The 21,297-nt window shown below is 43.8% G+C and overlaps 1 protein-coding gene across 5 annotated transcripts in view; it reads right to left on the bottom strand.

Annotated features, from left to right (window-relative positions):
* The window catches only part of IFT80 (intraflagellar transport 80), a 180,741-nt gene that overhangs the window by 23,283 nt on the left and 136,161 nt on the right, over positions 1-21,297 (bottom strand). For all 5 annotated transcript variants that reach the window (XM_065556886.1, XM_065556888.1, XM_065556889.1 and 2 more), the window contains 5 exons: positions 19,055-19,173; positions 11,677-11,751; positions 10,734-10,897; positions 2,421-2,485; positions 490-625 (listed from right to left, as the gene is read on the bottom strand). In XM_065556886.1, the coding sequence (XP_065412958.1) occupies positions 490-625; positions 2,421-2,485; positions 10,734-10,897; positions 11,677-11,751; positions 19,055-19,173 (559 nt within the window). The remainder of the gene's footprint in view (positions 1-489; positions 626-2,420; positions 2,486-10,733; positions 10,898-11,676; positions 11,752-19,054; positions 19,174-21,297) is intronic.

Here is a 21,297-nt window from a genome sequence, read left to right as displayed (position 1 = left end):
TCACTTTCTCCAGAACTTCACTTTTTATTTAATAATATTATGTTTCTAGTGCTGGAGGTTGTGAAGAAAACCTTCTGAATCAAGTACTTTCAGAATCTGCAGGCAGACAGCATATATACACAACAGCTCTAAGGGACACGTGGGCTTCTCTCATAATTCTCTTTGCGCTCTTCACTCTGAAATGTAGTGATGACAGTTTAAATGTCAAAAATTTACCTATTTAACTTCTGAGCATAATAAAAAAATACGCAAGTAATGTGTTTATTCAGTGTGGCTGGATACCACAGAAGTTAGAAATGGAAATGACATCAGTTCATTTTATTCATCCCAAGTAGCCACAGCAGAATTGTACCCTACAACATATTCCTCAGTGTTCTTTCAAGTGAAGTTTTAAATTAATCAAATAATAGAGCTTCCAACACTCCTGTTGTAGACAAAATATGTGTGCTGCCAGAATGCAGATTACTGTAATTTTGGCTTGGTTCTTACCAATTTTGATAATTTTCTGTTCTTTCCCAAATCTCTTCACAGAAGTAATATAAAGATCTCTGTTTTTATCAATAAAAACAATTTTTCTTTCATTTGTAAGTCCCTTCTGATCAAGGGCAATTTCGGTGATCTCTGTCTAAAATACAAAGAGAAAACACTTGATTGTTTATGCCAGATAGATCCATATAGGAGGAATCATGCTACATTAAAAGAAAGTGATGATCCACTAAAAAAAAATGTGACATACATTATTACCATTCAACAACTGGATTTTTTAAAATTCCTGTTATGGTTGTCTTAGCCCCAGAACTATTTTTTTTAAGTGTATAGCATTACAGAAGTTAATTTCCTACAAGATTAATATAATAATCCATTAAGAGCATAGTCTGTTACGTTGCAGGAGCACCAAGGCTTGATGAGTCGCTTGAAAGTCTGAAGGAAAAATAAATATAAAGCAGCATAAAGGAAGAGAAGGAGCACCTGTGCCTCTTGCCCAAAAATGCTACAACTGATGCTGCATGATGCTGATGCTGCATGCTACAAGAGCTGCATGATGTCTACTCCACTGCCTGCAAGGCCCTTCTTATACTGCCGGGAAGAAAGTGGCGAGACGAAACAAGGTTAAGTCTCCAAGATAATGTCTTCTGTTAGGGTTACCATAGTTAAAAAATAAAAAAGAGGACACTCCACGGGCCCTAGCCCCGCCCCTTTCCCACCCCGGCCCCGCCCCAACTCCGCCCTTTCACCGCCCCTTCCCCAAAGTCCCCGCCCTAACTCCCCCTCCTCCCTCCCAGCCACGCGAAAAGGGCTGCCCGAGCGCTACCAGCTTTACGGTTTGCCGGGCAGCCTCCAGACCCTGCACCCCCGGCCGGCGCTTCCCCAGCGCAGCTGGAGCCCGGGAGGGGAAGCACCCAGCCGGGGGCGCAGGGTCTGGAGGCTGCCCGGCAAACCATGAAGCCGGTAGCACTCGGGCTTTGGGCAGCCCCTATGCCTCCGGACCCTGCGCCCCCGGCCGGGCACTTCTCCTCCCCGGCTCCAGCTGCTCTGCTCCTCCCCGGACTCAGACTTCGGCTCTGTTTAAGAGCCAAGCTGCCCGAGTCAGCGCTACCGGCATCGGGCAGCCTCCGTGCCTCCAGACCCCAGCCGCCGGCCGGGCACTTCTCTTCCCCGGCTCCAGCTGCTCTGCTCCGGCGGCGCAGGGTCCGGAGGCATGGGGGCTGCCCGAAGCCGGTAGCGCTGGCTCGGGCAGCTTGGCTCTTAAACAGAGCCGAAGTCTGAGTCCGGGGAGGAGCAGAGCAGCTGCGGGAGAGGAAGTGCCCGGCCGGTATTTTTCCCGGACATGTTCAGCTTTTTGGCAATTCCCCCCGGACGGGGGTTTGATTGCCGAAAAGCCGGACATGTCCGGGAAAAAACGGACGTATGGTAACCCTATCTTCTGTTCAACCACTCTTTAAGAGGAGACAAAGAGAAAGACTGTGCATGGAGACCAACAGCACCATTTCTTCTTTCCTCTCTTCTGACAGCAGAACAAAGAAATAGTGCAAAAGACTTCAATGTTGAGCTAAGCAGATGCTAATCAAGTGGCTTTGGAGTGAGACTAGAGAGAATTCAAGTGGTCAGCTTCACTGAAACATATGACAGACTGTAGTTCTCCCTTAGCACTATTCCTCTGAAACTCTCCTGAAGCTCACTTTGATCTCCTGGGGATGTGAGAAATATAACATTATACAAAGCCAAGGTTTCCAATCTGTACTCTACAACTGTGTATATCAACACAGTATATACATCAGTCTAATTTGTGCTGTATTATAAAAGAATTAGATTTGTCAAAATATTTTCTATTAAGTATCATATTAACCCCCTAATAGTTACTTCTTTCTTCCTAGATAAAAGATGCAGTTTGAAAGGTGAAATTACAGTATGTACATTACCTTGTGGGTAAGAGGCTTCCCATCGCCTAATGGCTTCCCAGATAATGCTTCAAACAGGTAGATAACTTTAAAAATAAAAGGTGTAGTGTTAAATAATGAAATAGATCATATTTGTTAGATTTCAACATTTCTGTAGATCAGATATCTCCTTGACAGACTTTCCAAACTCTTCATTGATTTTCCAAGCTTTCTGTTGTATTATTTAATATAATATACAGGCTTATTACAGGGTAATTTACTGATTTGAACATCTAATTTTCATATTGACAAGTGAACTACAATCTTAAAAGTCGGTACACTTATTCATTATATGCTGCTGACTGCAGGAAAAATCTCAGTTTGAATATTGAAAATTTGACCCATCAAAATTCTTAAACATCAATCTTTCTTATCAGAGTGCTTATTTTAGCCACAATGTTGAAATATGGTAAACTCATTCAGGGGAAAATTCCATTTGGACATTTCTGTGATAGTTCACCAGTCATTAATCTAACAATTATATTAACTAATTAACATTAGTCTAACAATTATATTAATTTCTAGATGATGCAGGTGAATGCAGAAATTAGTTCGGGATCATCATGTTCATCCAGCTGGTGACAAAATTTTAACAAGGGATCCTTCAAAAATCCTCTGCCTTAGAGATACATGCAACTTTGTGAAACATTCTCCTGTCTTCCCCCTCCTCTAAAATAAATAAATAAACAAATAAAATAAAATCTATCGCTACCACACATTCCTTCTACCCCTGCCAAAAATCCACCCATTTATGTTTTCCACGGTCTTTTTGAAAGAAAAAGGACTAGGGACTTTTTTTTTTTAAAGGAAGATGAAGAAAGCTGTGATTCTCTTTTATAGTGCCCAAGGGCCCATCCAAGCCCTCTGCTGCTCATTGGTGCAACCACTCTGATGAAGGGAAGTTACAGCTGCTTTGTGGCCTGGAAGCCTCCTACCTGCCATAACTTCGCACTATCATAAATGAGCATAAATTCTACATGATGTATGCTTGGGTTTTATACTTTTGTATCATATCTGAATGTCTAAATACTTTGCTTGTGTATAACTTGTACTTCTGATTTGGCCAAACGGCTCATAAAGAGGGAGAATGGAAGAACAAGCTTACATATATTCTGACAGATGTGGTCTGGGCTACTCAAAGCTAGTGAGGAAAGTAATATCTCACTGTTATGAACATTTCTGTAAAATTGTACATGATTCAGCAAAAATTAAACATAAGAAAATTGTTAATAATGTCAGAGACACATCTCAGAGGTTTGATGACATCATATTCCACTTGAACTTTGCCCTTGTAAATTGTATGTTACCATCCGAACCCTGTAACGTATGAATATTTTTATTCCAAAGGATGGCGCTGTTAATGTATTAATAATATGTTATTGTGGGTTTCTTTCAGGATACAGGATGTTGGTTTGAGGTCGTTGGTTTCACCGGTAGAGGAAAAAAGGTTGTGAGAACAGGTGTTCTCCTGAGGTCGTTGGTAGCACTTACAGAGGAGAAAGAAAGGGTTGTGTACGAGTGTTATTTTCTGCAGATGGTTAAACATGCAAACAAAAGTGAGTTATTACTTACGAGGTGCTTTGCTCTCATTTCTGTGCATGGTTTGTCTACGTGACCTTAATTCTTGATCTTATTATACAAACCAATACTATTGCTATCATAATGACAGTAGAAAATGAAATGAAGAGGATTTTGTACAAACTACCACACACAGAATGAGGACATGAATATCCTGCCCAATCTGTAATGCTTACTGAGTGTTTTAGGAAAAGCCACATTAGTATCTGGAAAATCCCAACAACTCCTTACAAGCATCTGAAACCTAATTTTTTATCTTGAAAGGTTCTCTCTCCATTGAAAACATCCAGAAAGAGGATGACTATGTCCCCCTTTTCCATAATAGTCTACAGATTTAATGAAGATATTCCATTCTCCTGCAGAAACCATGTGGAGGAGTCAAAAGGGTCTGCATCTGTTTCTGAGAACAGTTTCTTCATCCTCCTCCAAGTCTGTTTGAGTAGTGCAGTGGGCCAGAACCCTGTTTCTGGGCCACTGACAAAGGGCTCCCAGAAAACAGAGAAGGATCTGACTGAGCAAGCTGTATCATGGGAAGCTACACATTTCACCTTCTGACAGGGGAGAGGAAAAGGGACCACCTCTACAGTGGGCTTAATAGGAAAGGCCTAGTTGAGAAAAGCAACAATCTCTCGGCACAGGATTTCAATCTTTCCCTGTGCTGGCCTTCTGCAAGACTATTACATACCTCTAGTGGTGTTTTCACCTAAACAGAGCTTTCTTTTCTACTGCCCTTATTGCAACCCCGCATTGAGATAATCCTCTTTAGAGTTGGCTAATCCTGACTGACAGCTGCCACCAGAACAGGACCTACAGACCCAGAGCCGGCTTTAGGAAGTGCGGGGCCCGATTCGAACAGTTTTGACGGGGCCCCGGCAAGGATGACTGAAAAAAGAAAAAACACGTAAAAAACATCTTGGGCTTGTACTCACCGGGCGGCACTCGTAGTCTTCGGCGGTTTGTCCTTCACTCGCTCCGGGTCTTTGGTGGCACTGAAGGACCTGCTGCTGAAGTGCTGCCGAAGACCCAGAGCGAGTGAAGGACCTGCTGCTGAAGTGTCGCCGAAGACCCGGAGCGCTGCCGGGTGAGTAAAAATTAAAAAGGAGCCTCTAGCCAGGGAAGGGATTCTCGGCCACTTGCCCCCACCCCGGCAGCCCTGCCACTGGGCGCGGGGCCCTCTTAGGCGCGGGGCCCAATTCGGGGGAATTGGTGGAATTGGCCTAAAGCCGGCCCTGACCCCTCCTTTGATGAGGCACTGAAAGTGACTGATTAGCTCAAGCTCAGAACTGGCTGGCAAGACTTGCAGAGTGGGCCTGCAGCACTGGTCAGGAGAAAGACACACCCTTTTCTCCATAAAGATGGATAGAGTGAAAGAAGCAACAGAAGAGGAACTTGTGTGAGTGCCCTCAAAAGTGTGTGTGTGTGTGTATACATAACGTGATATTTATGGATATATTTATACAAACCTTGTATTTAAAAATACTCATAGCACAAGCCATAATTTATCCCTGCTGTACCAAAGATTAGTACACCAATAAAATGAAGTTTCTTTATATGAACAATACAATAAAATGAAGAAAATGTTATCTCAGAAGTAAAATGTATCTTTCATCTACATATGTATAATTTATTGTTAGTCAATGCTTCTCTGAATAATTTATAGTGAAATGTGAGTTTTACTAATGAAAATCCATTTTAATTTTTACATTAAAATTTTTATAGGTCTTTAATATCCTGCCTCTAAAGGTTACTTTCTCCCAAAGCATACTTTCATAAAAGAAATAAAATAGGTAATAAAATTATATTGATATACTGTAAATAATGGTTTGCAATGGAATAATGTGTTTATTGCCCCACAAAAGATAAGGATCTACAACTGGGGGTTGAACTAAGCAATGAGAAGGAGCACAAATCCCCCTCACCTAAATGCAGAGAGAGAGAGTCCTCCTCCCACCCACTTTTCTCTGTCTTGGGGAAGTGCTGCTTTAAATGTTCATAGATACTTTACTCTTTGTGTAATTGAAGTTGCAGCTTTTATTCTGAGTAATTCACTGTGCATTCATTATTATGGAGTTTAACTCACTGCTGATCATTGTCAGGACCTTTTTTTGTCCTTTGCACTAGTACTTCATTCTGAGTTTCTTTCCTTAGAGCAAAAGAAAGTACATTTGTTGTTTATTTGCAAGATAAGTAAGTCTAAAGCTGAACTCGCTGTTGAAAACCAAGTTCATCATGTCTAGGAAATGGGACTACTTGTGCAGGTTAATGTAATGGCAGTTGAGATTGCTGGCAGGGAATTTTCTAACCATGCTAATTAAAAAGCAAGAGCACTTTCTTGACTGTCCATTTTGACAATTCAATGGCTTGTTTTAGAAAAGACGCTCTTGTGAAACTGTAGGTATAGTCGAGCACAACTTTGCCATGAAGTAATGACAAGAGACGACTGCAACTAGATAAATCTCCTTTAAAGTATCAGAATACCTATATGCCCTATAAATGAAACACCTGTTAAGTCCAAATGTCATAACTCTGTGAATATTCCAGTGAATACTACAAGCTATCAATGACGCATTTGTCAGCAAGATCACAGAACAGAAAAAATAACAAAGACATGCAGACATCAAGTTTGTTAAGCTGAAGCATACAGTAAATGTAACGGGACTGATAGATTGTGATGAAAGAGATGGACCATGTTTGCAGTGTCTATGAAATAGTCTATAAGAAGAAAGGTGATATGCTTCTCTAACCCAAACCCATCCTAATAACTGTCAGACTCTGAAATAAAAGAAGCTCAGATTTCACTTTTTTGGATAAGTGATAGCTGCTAGAACTGTCTGATACATGTGAATAAGGTTGAAAGGACTACATTATTGAACAGAACCTTTAGCAACCAATGAGTCACATATGCAGTGCTGTCCCTTTAAATATGCCTGGAACTGTCAGATTTTGCATTTTGATAGCCATACACTCATGCCACATCAACCTCTGGCTCCTTTTAAAATATTTAAATGTTATGCTGATGTGAAGACAGAAACAATGAGACATGTATGCTCTAGTATGGTTAACCATTGAAGCTGCAACTTTATTAAAACCCTTGACCAATGGGGACCATTCTCCCCATCTTCCTGGCAAGGCTTTTCTAGCGTGGACTTCAGCTGGGCACCAACGGCCCTGGGTTATACAAACCTAAGGGGAAGTCTGAGGCAAGTCTGAGGACCATGCCTAAACAGCACATTGGGTTAGAGGGACTTCATGTCAGACACTTTAAAACCATCAACTGCACTGGAACCTGCCAAAGTCACAACAATGTAATTTAAAACTCCAAAATTGGATCACAGATAGAAGGTAAAAAACCCTCATAGTACTTTGTAAACTTTGCCATATGGGAAAAATCACTTCTGGACCCCAAACAAAGTTTAGTGATCAGTCTAACCCTGAACATCATAAGAGGTCTAGCTCACTACATAAGTGTGGGTAAGTATGGGGTTGGACTAGAGTCAAACCAGTGACTCGCCAATGCAGCAAATGGAGCTCAAAATGTCTACTCAAAACAGTAAGAGCAAGTTGAAGCACCACCCACTCACTTCCCCCAGCTGGGAGGAGCCACTCATCCAGCCTCTTGTAGCTCCACTATGCAATGACAGTGGGAGTAGGTGGGTCCAGGCTCCATCATTTGAATCCCATGTGGGATAGTCCCCTACCTTTAGAGGATGAAGGGGGGGAAAGAACAAGACACATGCTAGAGAGAGAGAGAACCAGGAGGAGTGTATGTAGCACTGCCCCAGCTGCTCCTGCTTGAGAATTTCCCTCTTTTCCCTATCCCACCTGCAAAAAAAGGGAAGACGGGTGCCCCCCTTTTGTCCCTCTGGACACATCAAAACTGCACCCCAGCTAGTGAGGTGAGCATTTTAGCGAGAGAGTATAATTAGGACTACTCTTGCTCCAACAAAAATGAAGTGCTTTTACTTTCACAAGTGGCTACAGGGATACACTTGAAGCTTCCATGTTGGACTTGCCCTGAGGAGCAAGTTCGTACAGTGGCTATGAGAAGTTTAAAAACCTTTGTTTTCAAATGGAAATGCAGGTTTGAACATAGGCAATGCTCAAATTCATATTAATAGCAAAAGTCAGAGCTTTCAAACTTTTAAGAAGTGACTACTTGGACTTGTTTCTTAGAGAAGCAAATCCAAAATGGAGTCCAGAATTTTATTGCTCCCATTAGTCCTGTACAATTCTGAAATTGGTATCATAGGACCAAGACAGTTCTGTAGTATATAACACTATTCATAGAACCTAATTATAAAAAGGGATGCCATCTATGAGATCTATTTACTGGAAAACATAGAGGAGGAGGACAGTAAAAGCCATTTCCATATGCTAGTTGTTCTGTGATCTATGTGATATGACGTGGTGTTAAGGCTGGTTCTTAGTGGGCAAGCATCTACAGAACAAAGCAAAGCAAACAAAAACATCTCCACGATTCCACTTTTATAGGAAGTATGCAGGGAGACAAAGGAAGGAATAGATTCAAAGACTGAACTATTCTGTCCCTCTTAGAAATGGTAATTCTAGATCAGAGGAGAGAACTATGGAAGAAATTATCTGGTATAATTAAAATATCTCAGCAGTCTGTGGTCCTAAATACAGTCCGTAGGCACTTTTAGTTCTAGATCTCCTTGGTAGAAGAAAATAAGGATTGTTAATCTCTAGAAAATAAAAAAGTAGAATTTTTTTGCTACAAAACACATTGAATACAACACATAGTTGCTGCCAATGACTCATGAATAACTATAGAAAAAATACTCTGCCCTCTGAATCAGTATTCTTGATTCCTTATCAAGCAGACTAAAAAAAATTCAATAGGTGAAGAGACAACTACACAGTCCCTTCTGTGGTTAAACGAAAGGGGGAATCAGGAGGCAGAACTCCTCAAAATCTTTAACACAAAAAAGATGCCTGAACTTTATGTTTGCTCATTTGGAGAGAGAGAAAGATTTTGTGACAGTGTTAGAAATTAAAACACCACCGGTAAAAGATTGTAAACAATTATAAACAAATATTTCTCTGAAACACTACTGAGTCACAACCCCATAAAAGCTGCACATAAAACTAACATTGCTGAAAAATAGTTGACCAAACCAAAGAATATCTGAAGGCTACAATCCATCACAATTAATGCACTGCTGGCTCCTGAGATCAGTAAGCAGATAGGGAAAACAGTAACCACATCAGTATTTCTATAGTGAACCATGTGTGAGAGTGAGAAATGATTGAAATTTTCACTGCAAATGACTCCTGGTTTTTCCATGGTGTGACACCCTGGTACCCCCTTATTCACCACTGTCATATAATTAGGATATGTGTTGCACAAAGTATGCCTTGTGAGGGATCAGTCTAAAAGTGTTGATCTACTAGACATTAATATCTCATTGGATAGTATGTACTATCATCATATATGAAGTTATGAAGTTTGGCTATGTATGTGTTACTGAAACATTTTGTGAGGTTGAAAACACCCACAAGCAGCCTTTCAGGTACAATAATAAAAAGGCCAAACAATGTTAATGGCTTATTGAGGAAATGCACACAAGCACAAAGATTACCCCAGGAACAGTGTACAATAGAAAATCTCTCAGAGATAGCACTATACAATGGGAACTGTTTGACTCAGGTTACAGAAAAAAGAGCTTTCTTGCAAGTGGGAAGAAGATATAAAAGGGGGAAATGACATCATGATGGTACCTCACTCTCCCTACAACAACACATCTGGAAACACTTGAGGAACAAAGACTGAACTGGGGGAAGTGATGGTCCCAGGCTAAAGGGAGTTCTAGCCTGTGTATGAAAACCTGGGAAACCCAAGCTGCACAGCAAAGGCAGCTTTTGCCTTAAGAATCTGTCAGCCTGTTTATCACTCAGGGTGAGAATCTGCTAATTCACATCCTATCTATCTAGTATGTTAAGCTCAGTTTGCTGTTTATTTACTAGGTAATCTGCTTTGATCTATTTGCTATCACTTATAATCACTTAAAATCTATCTTTTTGTAGTTAATAAACTTATTTCATTTTTTAATCCAAACCAATGTGTGTTTGACTAAGGTGTCTGGTGAAAATCTCAGCTTGGTTACCACAAGTGTGTATGGTCCTCTTCACATTGAGGGAGAGGTGGACTGGGTATTAAACCCATATACTTACCAGATTTGACCAGGCCAGGATGGTACTGCTCTGGGGTCCTAGGCTGGGAAGCTGGTGGTTAGAGAGCCCTGCATGTAACTGCAGCTGGGTGTATCCCTACCTGTGTAAATGCTGGTGAAAGTGCAAGTTTGGGGGGCTTTGCAGCTTGTCACAGCAGCACAGTATGAGAGGAAGTCCAGGCTGGTGGGTCAGAAGGCTCAGTAGTACCCCAGTTCCAGGTGGCACCCCAGGGGGAACCCGTCACACATGGCATTGCCTATAACTGGAGAGTGGAAGGTTGTGGAAGAAACATGCCTTTTCCCCATTACAAAAATACTGTCCTGTAGGCAACTACTGAAAAATTAGTAGTACTTCAAAAACAAAAATCAAAATTAATATGAAAAAGTGTTGTTTCAGGCCTAATTTTTAACTCATGAATGTGCTACGTATGAATGAAAGATATCAAATGCACATGTAATTATCGGCTTTTTAACACTTTGCAAGTAACTTGCTAGCCAAAGTGAAAACGTTAAACTGTAAACATACCTTTTTCATCAGCTTTGTCTTTTATTGCAAGAGTATCATTACTCAAAGATACAGTTTGGGCATTTAATACATCTGTCCTCATTCCTGGAAATTTTGGAGATGAAATTAATCGTCCTTCATAGGAATATAAATAGATCCCTCCACCATCTATAAGAAGAAAATGCCTGCAAACAATATAGCTCATTTAACTAGTTGTAGGAGCACAATACCTCTGAAAATCAGATCCCAAGTGTTTAAAATTGGGCACTCAAAAATAATGTATACTTTTGAAAATTTGGGCTTAAGTTATCTGTCCAAGGCCATACAGCAAATTAGAGGCAAGACTAAAATTAGAACTCAGGAGTTCCTGATTCCCAGTCTTATTCTACAAAACAATGCTGACTCTCAGCAGAGCTACACACAAAAAAAAGGTCTTTTTGGTAAATGATTTTCAGTTGGTAACCACATAAACATTTAAAATGGAGGAAATACTGCCACTTCATGCATGTATAAATATTACATATAAGTACTATTAGTGAAAATGTAAAATTCCATTTTACTTTTATTCAGCACAGTTGACCATTTTATTAATAAGTAGAGGACCAGCTTGTAGTAATGATTATTTCTATATAATATGTTCCATTTAAACAAACAAATATAAAAGATCAAAAACAGATGTTAGTGTAACAGCTGAAGATTATTTACTTTCCATTGTAAATAAAAGATAAGTATAATGATACACTGCAAATGTAATGTATGAAGCAATTCAGTTCTGCAATCATATCATAGATACTATATAACAACATGACCTTTTAGTCACACAATGTGACTCCATCCACTACCTACCAATACTGTATATTTTATTTTGTTACTAGTATTTGAGAAACACCCACCCACTCACAGAGTTTTACAAACGTACATTTTAACAAAAAACTAGTCTTGTACATTATAATAAACAAACTACCTTTCTGCTTGTAGAATTAAACTAACCGTTCCTTCTTTCAGGTCAAAGATAAGCGGCGTGTTCCAGTTCTTTGTACTGAAATAATATTAAGATTAGCATTAATTAACATTTCTAAAATTCACAAAGTAATGAAAATACATTTTTATCTTTGATTTTCAAAGGTCTGAATGATAGTTGGGTGTCCAATTCCTATTGAAAGTCATGGCAGTTGGGTATCTAACCATCATTTCCGCCTTTGAAAATCTCATCACATGAGTTTAGCCAGCGGATCAAGCAGCTGCACATCTTCCCTCCTGCTTCCTAAACACTTTATGCACTGGTGTACACAGAGCCCTTGTAGTATTGTGCTCCATGGCTTGTAAGTCGCACACAACCTCACTCTATTCTGCCCTCATACACATTGTAGAACCACATCAGTTTAGTTTGTTCAGAGTCTTCCGCAGCTTTTACACTGGCCACAGGATTTACTCCTATATGAATTTATGCCTGCACTGGTGGTTCAACAATAATCATATTATTGAGCAGGGAAACAACATTTAGGTATTAGCTTTAGATTCCAGCACCTATGACTGGTGAACTATGTTACAGACACGACATGATTGAGTTCTATATCATCTCTTATAAATACGGCTGCAAGTTTGGGCTGTCTACACTACAAAATTAAGTCGACTTTATCTAATTCGACCTCGAGCCCCCGAATTAATGAAGTCGATTGTGCATGACCACACCATGCTCACTGTCTCGATGGAGTGTGTCCTCACTAGGAGCACCTGCATCAATGCACAAAGCAGTGCATTGTGGGTAGCTATCCCAAAGTGCAACTTGCCGCAGTGTGTTTTGGGAAGTTTGTGCAATGCCTCACAGGCCCAAAACATAGTCTCAGGGGAGAATGGGAACATTGTGTTGGCATCCCATGATGCACTGTGCTCCCTCCCTCACATCAATGGCAAACAACTCAGTGGTTTTCACGCCTTAAAACTGCCGCAGATATGCCATAACCTCAGAAGCATGGAGCCTGCTCAGCTGTGCACTCTTGCTGTGAGCATCTCAAACACCTCGCGCCTTCTCCTGCGGTATTTCCAGAGCCAAAGTAGGATCCGCCGCATGGAACATAACGAAGTCCTACAAGCAGCCCTGCTGCAAGCCATGGAAAAAAACAATTCACAGTTTCTGATGGCAGTCACAGAGCAGCTGCACTTTGTTGAGCACCATTTCTGGTCCCATGAAACAAGCACTGACTGGTGGGACCGCATCGTTTTGCAGGTATGGGATGATGAGCAGTGACTGCAGAACTTTTGACTGCAGAAGACTACCTTCCAGGAACTTTGTGCAGAGCTTTCCCCTGCCCTGCAGTTCAGCAACACAAAAATGAGAGCTGCTCTGACAGTGGAAAAACGAGTGGTGATCACTATTTGGAAGCTTGCAAGGCCAGACAGTTACCAGTCAGTGGGGAATCAATTTGGAGTAGGTAAATCAACCGTGGGATCTGCTGTGCTCCAAGTGTGCAGGGCCATTAATTGACTTCTCTACTAAAGGTAGTGAGTCTGGGAAATGTGCAGGACATAGTGGATGGTTTTTCTGTGATGGGGTTCCGTAATTGCTGTGGGGCGATAGATGGCACGCATATCCCCATCTTGGCACCAGACCACCTTTCCAAAGAGTACATAAACCGAAAGGGATACTTTTCAATGGTGTTGCAAGCACTTGTGGATCACAGGGGGCGTTTCACTGACATCAACGTAAAATGTTCGGGAAAGGTTCATGATGCACACATCTTTAAAACTTGTGTCTGTTCAAAAAGCTGCAATCCAGGACTTTTTTCCAGACCACAAAATTAACATTGACGACGTTGAGATGTCTATAGTTATCCTGGGGGACCCAGCCGACCCCTTGCTTCCATGACTCATGAAGCCATACACCGGCCGTCTGGACAGCAGTAAGGAACGCTTCAACTATAGGCTCAGCAAGTGCAGAATGATGGTTGAATGTGCCTTTGGTCATTTGAAAGGGCGCTGGAGAAATCTATTAACAAGATTGGACCTTAATGAGGAGAACCTCCCCATGGTTATAGCTGCCTGCGGTGCTCCATAATATCTGTGAAAAAAAGGGAAATTTTTCCACGGGGTGGGCAGTTGAGACAGATCGCATGGCAGCCACTTTTGAGAACCAGACACCAGGGCAATAAGAAGAGCAGAGCAAAGGGTGCTGCGTATCTGTGAGGCTTTGAAAAGCAATTTCAGTAATGAGTCACAGTAATGTGAGCTGCTTGTATGCATTGTGCTTTCCCAAACCTTCACCTGGCTTATATCTCTGTCCCTGTAAAGCCAACCCCCTACCCAAGCCCACTGCTTCTACTCAATAAAGCAGTGGTTTTCAAACTGTGGGTTGCAACCCATTACTGGGTCAAGGAATGTAAGGCACTGGCTCGCGGCGGCTCTGGTCAGCACCGCCCACTGGGCTGTTAAAAGTCCTGGTGGTGGTGCTGCCCAGCTAAGGAAGGCTAGTCCCTACCTGTTCCAACAATGTGCCCCGGAAGCGGCCAGCAGCAGGTCCGGCTCCTAGGTGGGGGGGGGGCCATGGGGCTCCGCGCGTTGCCCCTGCCCCGAGCACTGGCTCTGCACTCCCATTAGCCGGTTCCTGGCCAATGGGATCTGGGGGGCAGTGCCTGTGGGTGAGCGCCATGCAGAGCTGCTTGTGCACCTCTGCCTAGGAGCTGGACCTGCTGCTGGCTGTTCCAGGGCACAACACAGTCCACAGTGTCAGGACAGGCGGGAATCTTGCCTCTGCACCCGGGCTGTGCTGCTGTCCGGGAGCTGCCGGAGGTAAGCCTGCACCCCAATCCCCTGCTTCAGCCCCACCCCAGAGCCTGCACCCCCAGCCCTGAACCAGGACCTCCCTCCCGCCCCCCCCCCCCATCCATTGCCCCAGCCCTGAGAACCCTCCTGCACCCCAAACCCTTCATCCCCGGCCCCACCCCAGAGCCTGCACCCACAGCCCTGAACCCCTCCTGCACTGGCCCAGAGCCCCCTCCCACACCCTGAACCCCTCATTCCTGGCCCCACTCTGCAGCCTTCACCCCCACACCCCAAACCTATGCCCCAGTCCTGAGCCTCTCCCACACTCCAAACCCCTCATCCCCAGCTCCGTGGGGTCGCGGGCATCAACAATTTTCTTCAACTGGGTCACCAGAAAAAAAGTTTGAAAACCACTGCAATAAAGAACATTTATTTCTCAAATCCATTTACTTTATTTAACAAACATAAGAGGGAGAACAGAAAGAAAAGGTAACCTTGGGGAAAAGGTGTTGTAAAGTTGGAACGGGAAAAACATTTTCACTGTGTAACATAACACCGCATTCCAGACCATCAAAGGTCTGTGAATGGGCACTTTCTGTTCCTTGTACCCTCCCCAACCTGAGTTAAGCGAAAGGGATAATGGACTTTTCACCCACGCTTCTCTGCGCCAGGCGATGCTGGCTGGCTGGCTGTCCATCAGGGTCTGCAGAGGGACTCTCCCCTCCTGCTTCTATTCCTGCAGTTCAACCAGACGCCTCAACATGTCTGCTTGGTCCCTCATAATCCAAAGCATCTCATCCTGCGCGACACGCTCTCGTTCACTGGAAGCTTTTCTGCTGTCCATGTCTAACTTCTCAGACAGTGAAAACCTCCACGCTCTCAGCTCTGCATCAATTGTCCCAGATGTGTTCATTATCTTGGTGAACATGTCTTTCCGTGTTCTCTTTCTCTTCCTTCTAATCATTGAAAGTCTGCTTTCAGATGTTGATGACCCGCCGAAGGACACATTTCCAGCTGTCAGTCAGGGGAAAAAATAAAGGAGCCATTGTACATGAATAAAATGTTTCCATAGCAAGGCCGTTTTCAGAAAAAAAACACCCCTTATTACACTAGGTGCAAGCCATAACATAATCAGAATCCGTAACTGTTCACTGTACCATTTTGCTGCTCCAGTCATGGTGAGTAGCCCCCCCCCCGCCCGCAGGTCCTGGGTGACGACACTTTTAATGAAGTTTATGGCAGGCTCGTGTCAGGAGCACAGGTAGCTAGTTGAATAATGGCCCTTCCCCATAGCACCAGGGAAGCTGTTTACGAACGGGATGGGGGGGGGGAACATTTTCACTCCCAAATTGTGGAATCTCTCATGTGGGGCCCCAGTTCCTATCAGTCACTTTAAACTACTTGCCGACCCATGCTGAGCACAGTCTTTTCCGGGGGCCACCCTCTGCGTAGCTGGAGCGGCCTCTTGTAAGCAGAGAACCACAGTACCTCGCTTTTTCTTCATAGTAAACATGCAATACCACCAAATGTGTGTGCCCATTAAAGTTTAACTGGACTTTCATTTTAACTGTATACTCACCAGAGGTGCCTTTCCAGGCATCACTGTCAGCCACCGTGATGTCCTGCGACCCACAGTGCTCCAGGGTTAAAAATATGTCCTGGCTCTCGGGGAGAATGGATCCACTGCTCGCCTGTCTCCCATTCTCCTCCTCCTCGTCCTCCTCCACTATATAATCTTCCTTGTTGTCCCTAGACTCACTCACCTGTGAGGTGTCCACGTTGCTTGTGGGGGTGCTGGTAGGGTCACCCCCAAGAATCACATGCAGCTAGTTGTAGAACCGGCATGTGTGGGGTTCAGCACCAGAACAATGTTTGCCTCCCTTGCCTTCCGGTATGCTTGGCGAAGTTCTTTTATCTTCACACGGCACTGCGGTGTGTCCCTCGTGTAGTTCTTCTCCCCCATTTCACGAGCGATCTTTGCATAGATGTCAGCGTTTCTTCTGCTGGATCGGAGCTCTGCCTGCACAGAATCTTCTCCCCATACAGCGATGAGATCCACCACCTCCTGTGCAGACCAGGCTGGAGTGCATTTGGGGCGTGTAGTCTCCATGATCAGCTGAGCTCAAGCTGGCATGCTCCCAGTGCTGATCAAACAGGAAATCAGAATCCAAAAGCTCCCGGGGCTTTAAATTAAATTTTAATGGAGATATCCTATCTCCTAGAACTGGAAGGGACCTTAAAAGGTCATCTATTCCAGCCCCCTGCCTTCACTAGCAGGACCAAGTACTGATTTTTGCCCTAAGTGACCCCCTCAAGGATTGAACTCACAACCTTGGGCTTAGCTTTAGCAGGGGAGGGACTATTTTCTGTGTACCTGGCTGCAGTGCAGCAGCATTAAGAATGATCTCCAGAGCGGTCACAGATGAGCATTGTGGGACACCACCTGGAGGCCAATTAAGTCGAATTACACAATGCTGCGTCTGCACTACCTCGCAGTTGGCCCATGAAAATCGAATTAAGTGCTACGCCTCTCGCAGAGGTGGATTACAGAAGTCGACATCAGCGGTGACTTAGGTCGACGTAAAGGACCAGGTAGTGTAGACACATACATTAACAGGTCGACTTAAGGCAGCTTCCTTCGACCTAACTCTGTAGTGTATACCAGGTCTTTGTTACAGAGGTCACGGAAGTCACGGATTCCATGACTTTCCGTGACCTCCATGACTTCTGCAGAGGCTGGTGCGCCTGGCTCAGGGGCAGCTCAGGCAGCACCAGCTGCTGCTGGGGCAATCTTGGGCCACTGTGCCCCCACCCCCACTGCCCACAGAGTTTGGGTGTGGGACGGAGCAGGGGTTGGGGCACCGGATGGGGTGAAGTGGGCTCTGGGTGGCGATTACCTGGGGGTCTCCCTGGAAGCGGTGACATCCCCCTCACTCAGCTGCTAGGCGGAGGCATGGCCAGGCAGCTCTGTGGGCTGCCTCCACCCAGAGCGCTGGCTTTGCAGCTCCCATTGTCCGGGAACTGCGGCCAATGGGAGCTGTGGGGGCGGTGCCTGCAGGCGGAGGCAGCGTGCAGAGCTGCCTGGCCATGCCTCTGCCTAGCAGCTGAGAGAGGGGGATGTCACCGCTTCCGGGGAGCCCCCCCCAGGTAAGTGCCACCCAGAACCCGCCTCACCCTGTCCCTTGCCTCAACCCCCTGCCCCCTTCCACAGCTGCTGCTGGGGGAGAGAGGCGCAGAGCAGGTAAGGAGCCTGCCGGTGCTGCCAACCCCACCCCCCAACACTAGCGGGAGTCCCAGGCCACGTGCTGCCCCCCACCCCCTCCAAGCAGCCAGGACGCCCTCCTCCAGCACCCGCAGGGCCCCCAGGCAGCCCCCTCCCAAGTTTATTCACTGGTATTTTTAGTAAAAGTCATGGACAGGTCATGGGCCGTGAATTTTTGTTTACCACTCATGCCCTGACCATGACTTTTATTAAAAATACCCATGACTAAAACATAACCTTGCTTATAAACAATCAATCCTATTTCTAAAGAACCTGAGCAAAGGTAATGGTATCCAAGAAACAGCTTGTATGTCATGGACTCTGAGCAAAAAGCAATGTTATCAAAGCAGTAACCAGTGCAAATGGGTCAAATGGCCAAATAGGTGCAACTGGCAGCTCCAGAATCTAGAGGTGAGCAATTGCCTGCCCATATTTAGATATTTGAAGGGTAAGAGTAATTTCCCATAAAATGTATTTATCGACTATTTTTTTACTCTATTTGCCAGATCATCAACTTGTGTGAATTGCCATAGCTCAACTGAAGCCAACAGAGCTAGGACGATTTATACCAGCTGAGGATCTGGCACATGGTGTACATTTTCAAAAGTAAGATAGGATTTAACTGTGCAACTTTCATTCATGTTAGAAGAACTCATCAGTGGCGGAGCTAATGGGGGTTAAAAGGCAGTGTGACCATCCCTGTGGCAGCCTTTAGGTTGATGTGTGGCATCTTTTCAAGAGCTGGGGAGCAAGCCCGACTCTCACTCACCCAGCATCAGCAGCTCCTGTCTCGGCTGGATTTGCTTCCCTGCTCTGGGCATTGCAATATGGTACATGGGGTCACATGGTGATGTGACCTTGTGCACCATGTCACAAAGCCACTCACTCAAATTTGGCCCAGGCACCCCTCGGTCATGACAGAGAAGTGGCAAGGTCAAATCTAAATGGTGTTGCGACCCTGTGTTCCAGGTCACAATGTCCAGAGTGGGGATCAGGGCCCAGTTCCACAGGATGGGAGCTTCCACTGCCTGGTAAATGTGGGGCAGACTTGGTCTCCAACCCACCACCAATGATCCACCCCCTTCCTGATTGCAAAAGCTGGCTCTGCCACTGGAATACATTTTGTAATTCCTTATGCAACTATGTTGAAAATATACATTAGTGTGTATATAGATGGGTTCTATGACATATTTCTATAGAAAGATTGGATGTTTTCAAAGCCAAACCATGTATAAGCTACTGTACTTTAAATCAAACTCCTTCTGAATTCTCACAATGATTGAATGGATCAAATGATACTTCATTAATTCAAATTACTTACGAAAACACATAACACTGAAGAGAAGTTGAAACAACTAAATGCCCATAGTTCAAAGAGGCTTTAATGACTCTGTCACGGAATTCAAGTAAATCCACTGCATCATTAATAACATTACGGACCTAATAAAAAAGGTTTATGGTTAAAAAAATGAAAATAACGGAACAGAAAACACAGCATAATATTATATTCATTGTTAATTTTAATAAACAGCTGGCTGATATTATGCATTTACAATACCATGTAACTATGTAGGAACACAAAGATTTAAAGAAAAGCATTCATGAATAAATCAATAAAAAGCTCCTATTAACTCACATTTAATAACCTTGCATAGTTTGGAAATTAAAAGGACTGCATTAAGTATCTGGTTTTTACCTGCTAATTTGTTTTGTGTGTTCAAAGTCCTGACTTGTAAAAAAATGGATCTGTCTTACTGAACAATGCCATCACTTAAATCAATGGTACCCCCTCACCTGGAATCCTGTCATTAGGTCTGGTCACCCTGTCTCAAAAAAAAAATTACAATAGAACCTCAGAGTTACGAACACCAGAGTTATGAACTGACTGGTGAACCACACACACGTCATTTGGAGCCGAAAATACACAATCAGGCAGCAGAGACACACAAAAACAGCAAATACTGTACAGTACAGTATTGTGTTCAATGTAAACTACTAAAAAATAAAGGGAAAGTTTAAAAAAGATTTGACAAGGTAAGGAAACTGTTTCTGTGCTTGTTTCATTTAAATTAGGATGGTTAAAAGCAGCATTTTTCTTCTGCACGGTACAGTTTCAAAGCTGTATTAAGTCAATGTTCAGTTGTAAACTTTTGAAAGAACCATAATATTTTGTTCACAGTTACAAACAACCTCCATTTCCGAAGTATTCATAATTCTGAGGTTCTACTGTACAACAGTGATGCAAAAGTTTCAGTGTGGAGTAACAAAATTAGAGACTTGGATAAACTTCCTTAAAAGGAAAAATGTTAGCACTGTTTAATTTTAATATGTTAGCTGTAAACACATTATTATAGACATGGCTGATAGCACCCTCTATTATTGAAGTTGCCTGACACTTTCCATTATAAGATCCCATTTTCAGTTGTTTATAACTTTGCCAAACTTTTACCATACGGCAAGTGAAGGTGTGATTGTAGTGGGGTAGGCATACCCACGCTAGCCTCAATCTACCTAATAAGGGTAACTATAATAGTGTAAATATGGTGGCACAGGCTTCAACATGGGCTAGCCACTCAAGTACACAGGAACCTAGATATATACTTGGGCTGTGTAAATATACCCACAGTTCAATTATCTGATCATTTTTTCCATGCGTATGAATAAGAGGCCAAATTAAAATTGCAGAGGCAACCTTAATTCTGGCATTTCCCAACCTTTGAGTACTTTGTAACCTTAATAATGTTCTTTTAATGTAGGTATCATAGGGGAGCCCTGCCTGGAGAATCTTCCTGCAGCAGGCTGAAGCATGACAAGCATGCCTTCCTCAGTTTACCCTTTCAGAGTCCCCAGTAAATCCACTTCAGATCTTAAATAATACTGCTCTTTGGGGCTGATTTATTGCCAAACACAGTTCAATTAGTCTCCAACAAAAGTCACAAACATAGTCCATTTCTCACCCCAGTGCAAGCAGTCATTAAAACTCAACACATCTTGTCATTGATGCTCCATACACTGGAGCCTTCAACGAGGCCCAGATTCTCTGTCATCCTTCCCCTGTCTTTGTACCAGGACAGCTACCCTAGCCCTTCGTTTTGGAGAGAAACCCGACTCTTCCCAGTGGGAACCACCCCCACAGCCTCTTTGCTGGGGAGCACCCTTGTCAGGGGGAGCATCTGTCACTCGCCCCGGCCTTCTGATGGTCCCTCTGAGTCGAGCTGTCTGGCCCTGGCGATGTTAGCTGCTCCCTTGCCTTCAGACCCCCTCCAGCCCTTGACTCCAGCTCTCCTCTGCTCCTCCTCCTGCCTTCAGCCCTCCAGCCTTGGCTCTGAGGCTTAGCTATGCCAACCAGCAAACTCCTCTTGATAGTCTCCTTGTCTTCAGTCTTCCCCAAGGAACTCCTCCTTCTTCCTTCCAGGACCTCCTCCCGTATCCCTGGTCTCTGGCAGCTCTCATCTGCCCCTGCTTGAACCAGTCTGCTCTGACTCACTGGGACTCCCTAACTTATTCGGTCTCTCCCTGATCATTTATAGCCCCCAGGCACTACTCCGCCCCATTAAATGGCCA

This window comes from Chrysemys picta, chromosome 9 (assembly GCF_011386835.1).
Source record: "Chrysemys picta bellii isolate R12L10 chromosome 9, ASM1138683v2, whole genome shotgun sequence".
NCBI classification, from domain to species: Eukaryota; Metazoa; Chordata; order Testudines; family Emydidae; genus Chrysemys; species Chrysemys picta.
This window is presented reverse-complemented; position numbering and strand designations above follow the sequence as displayed.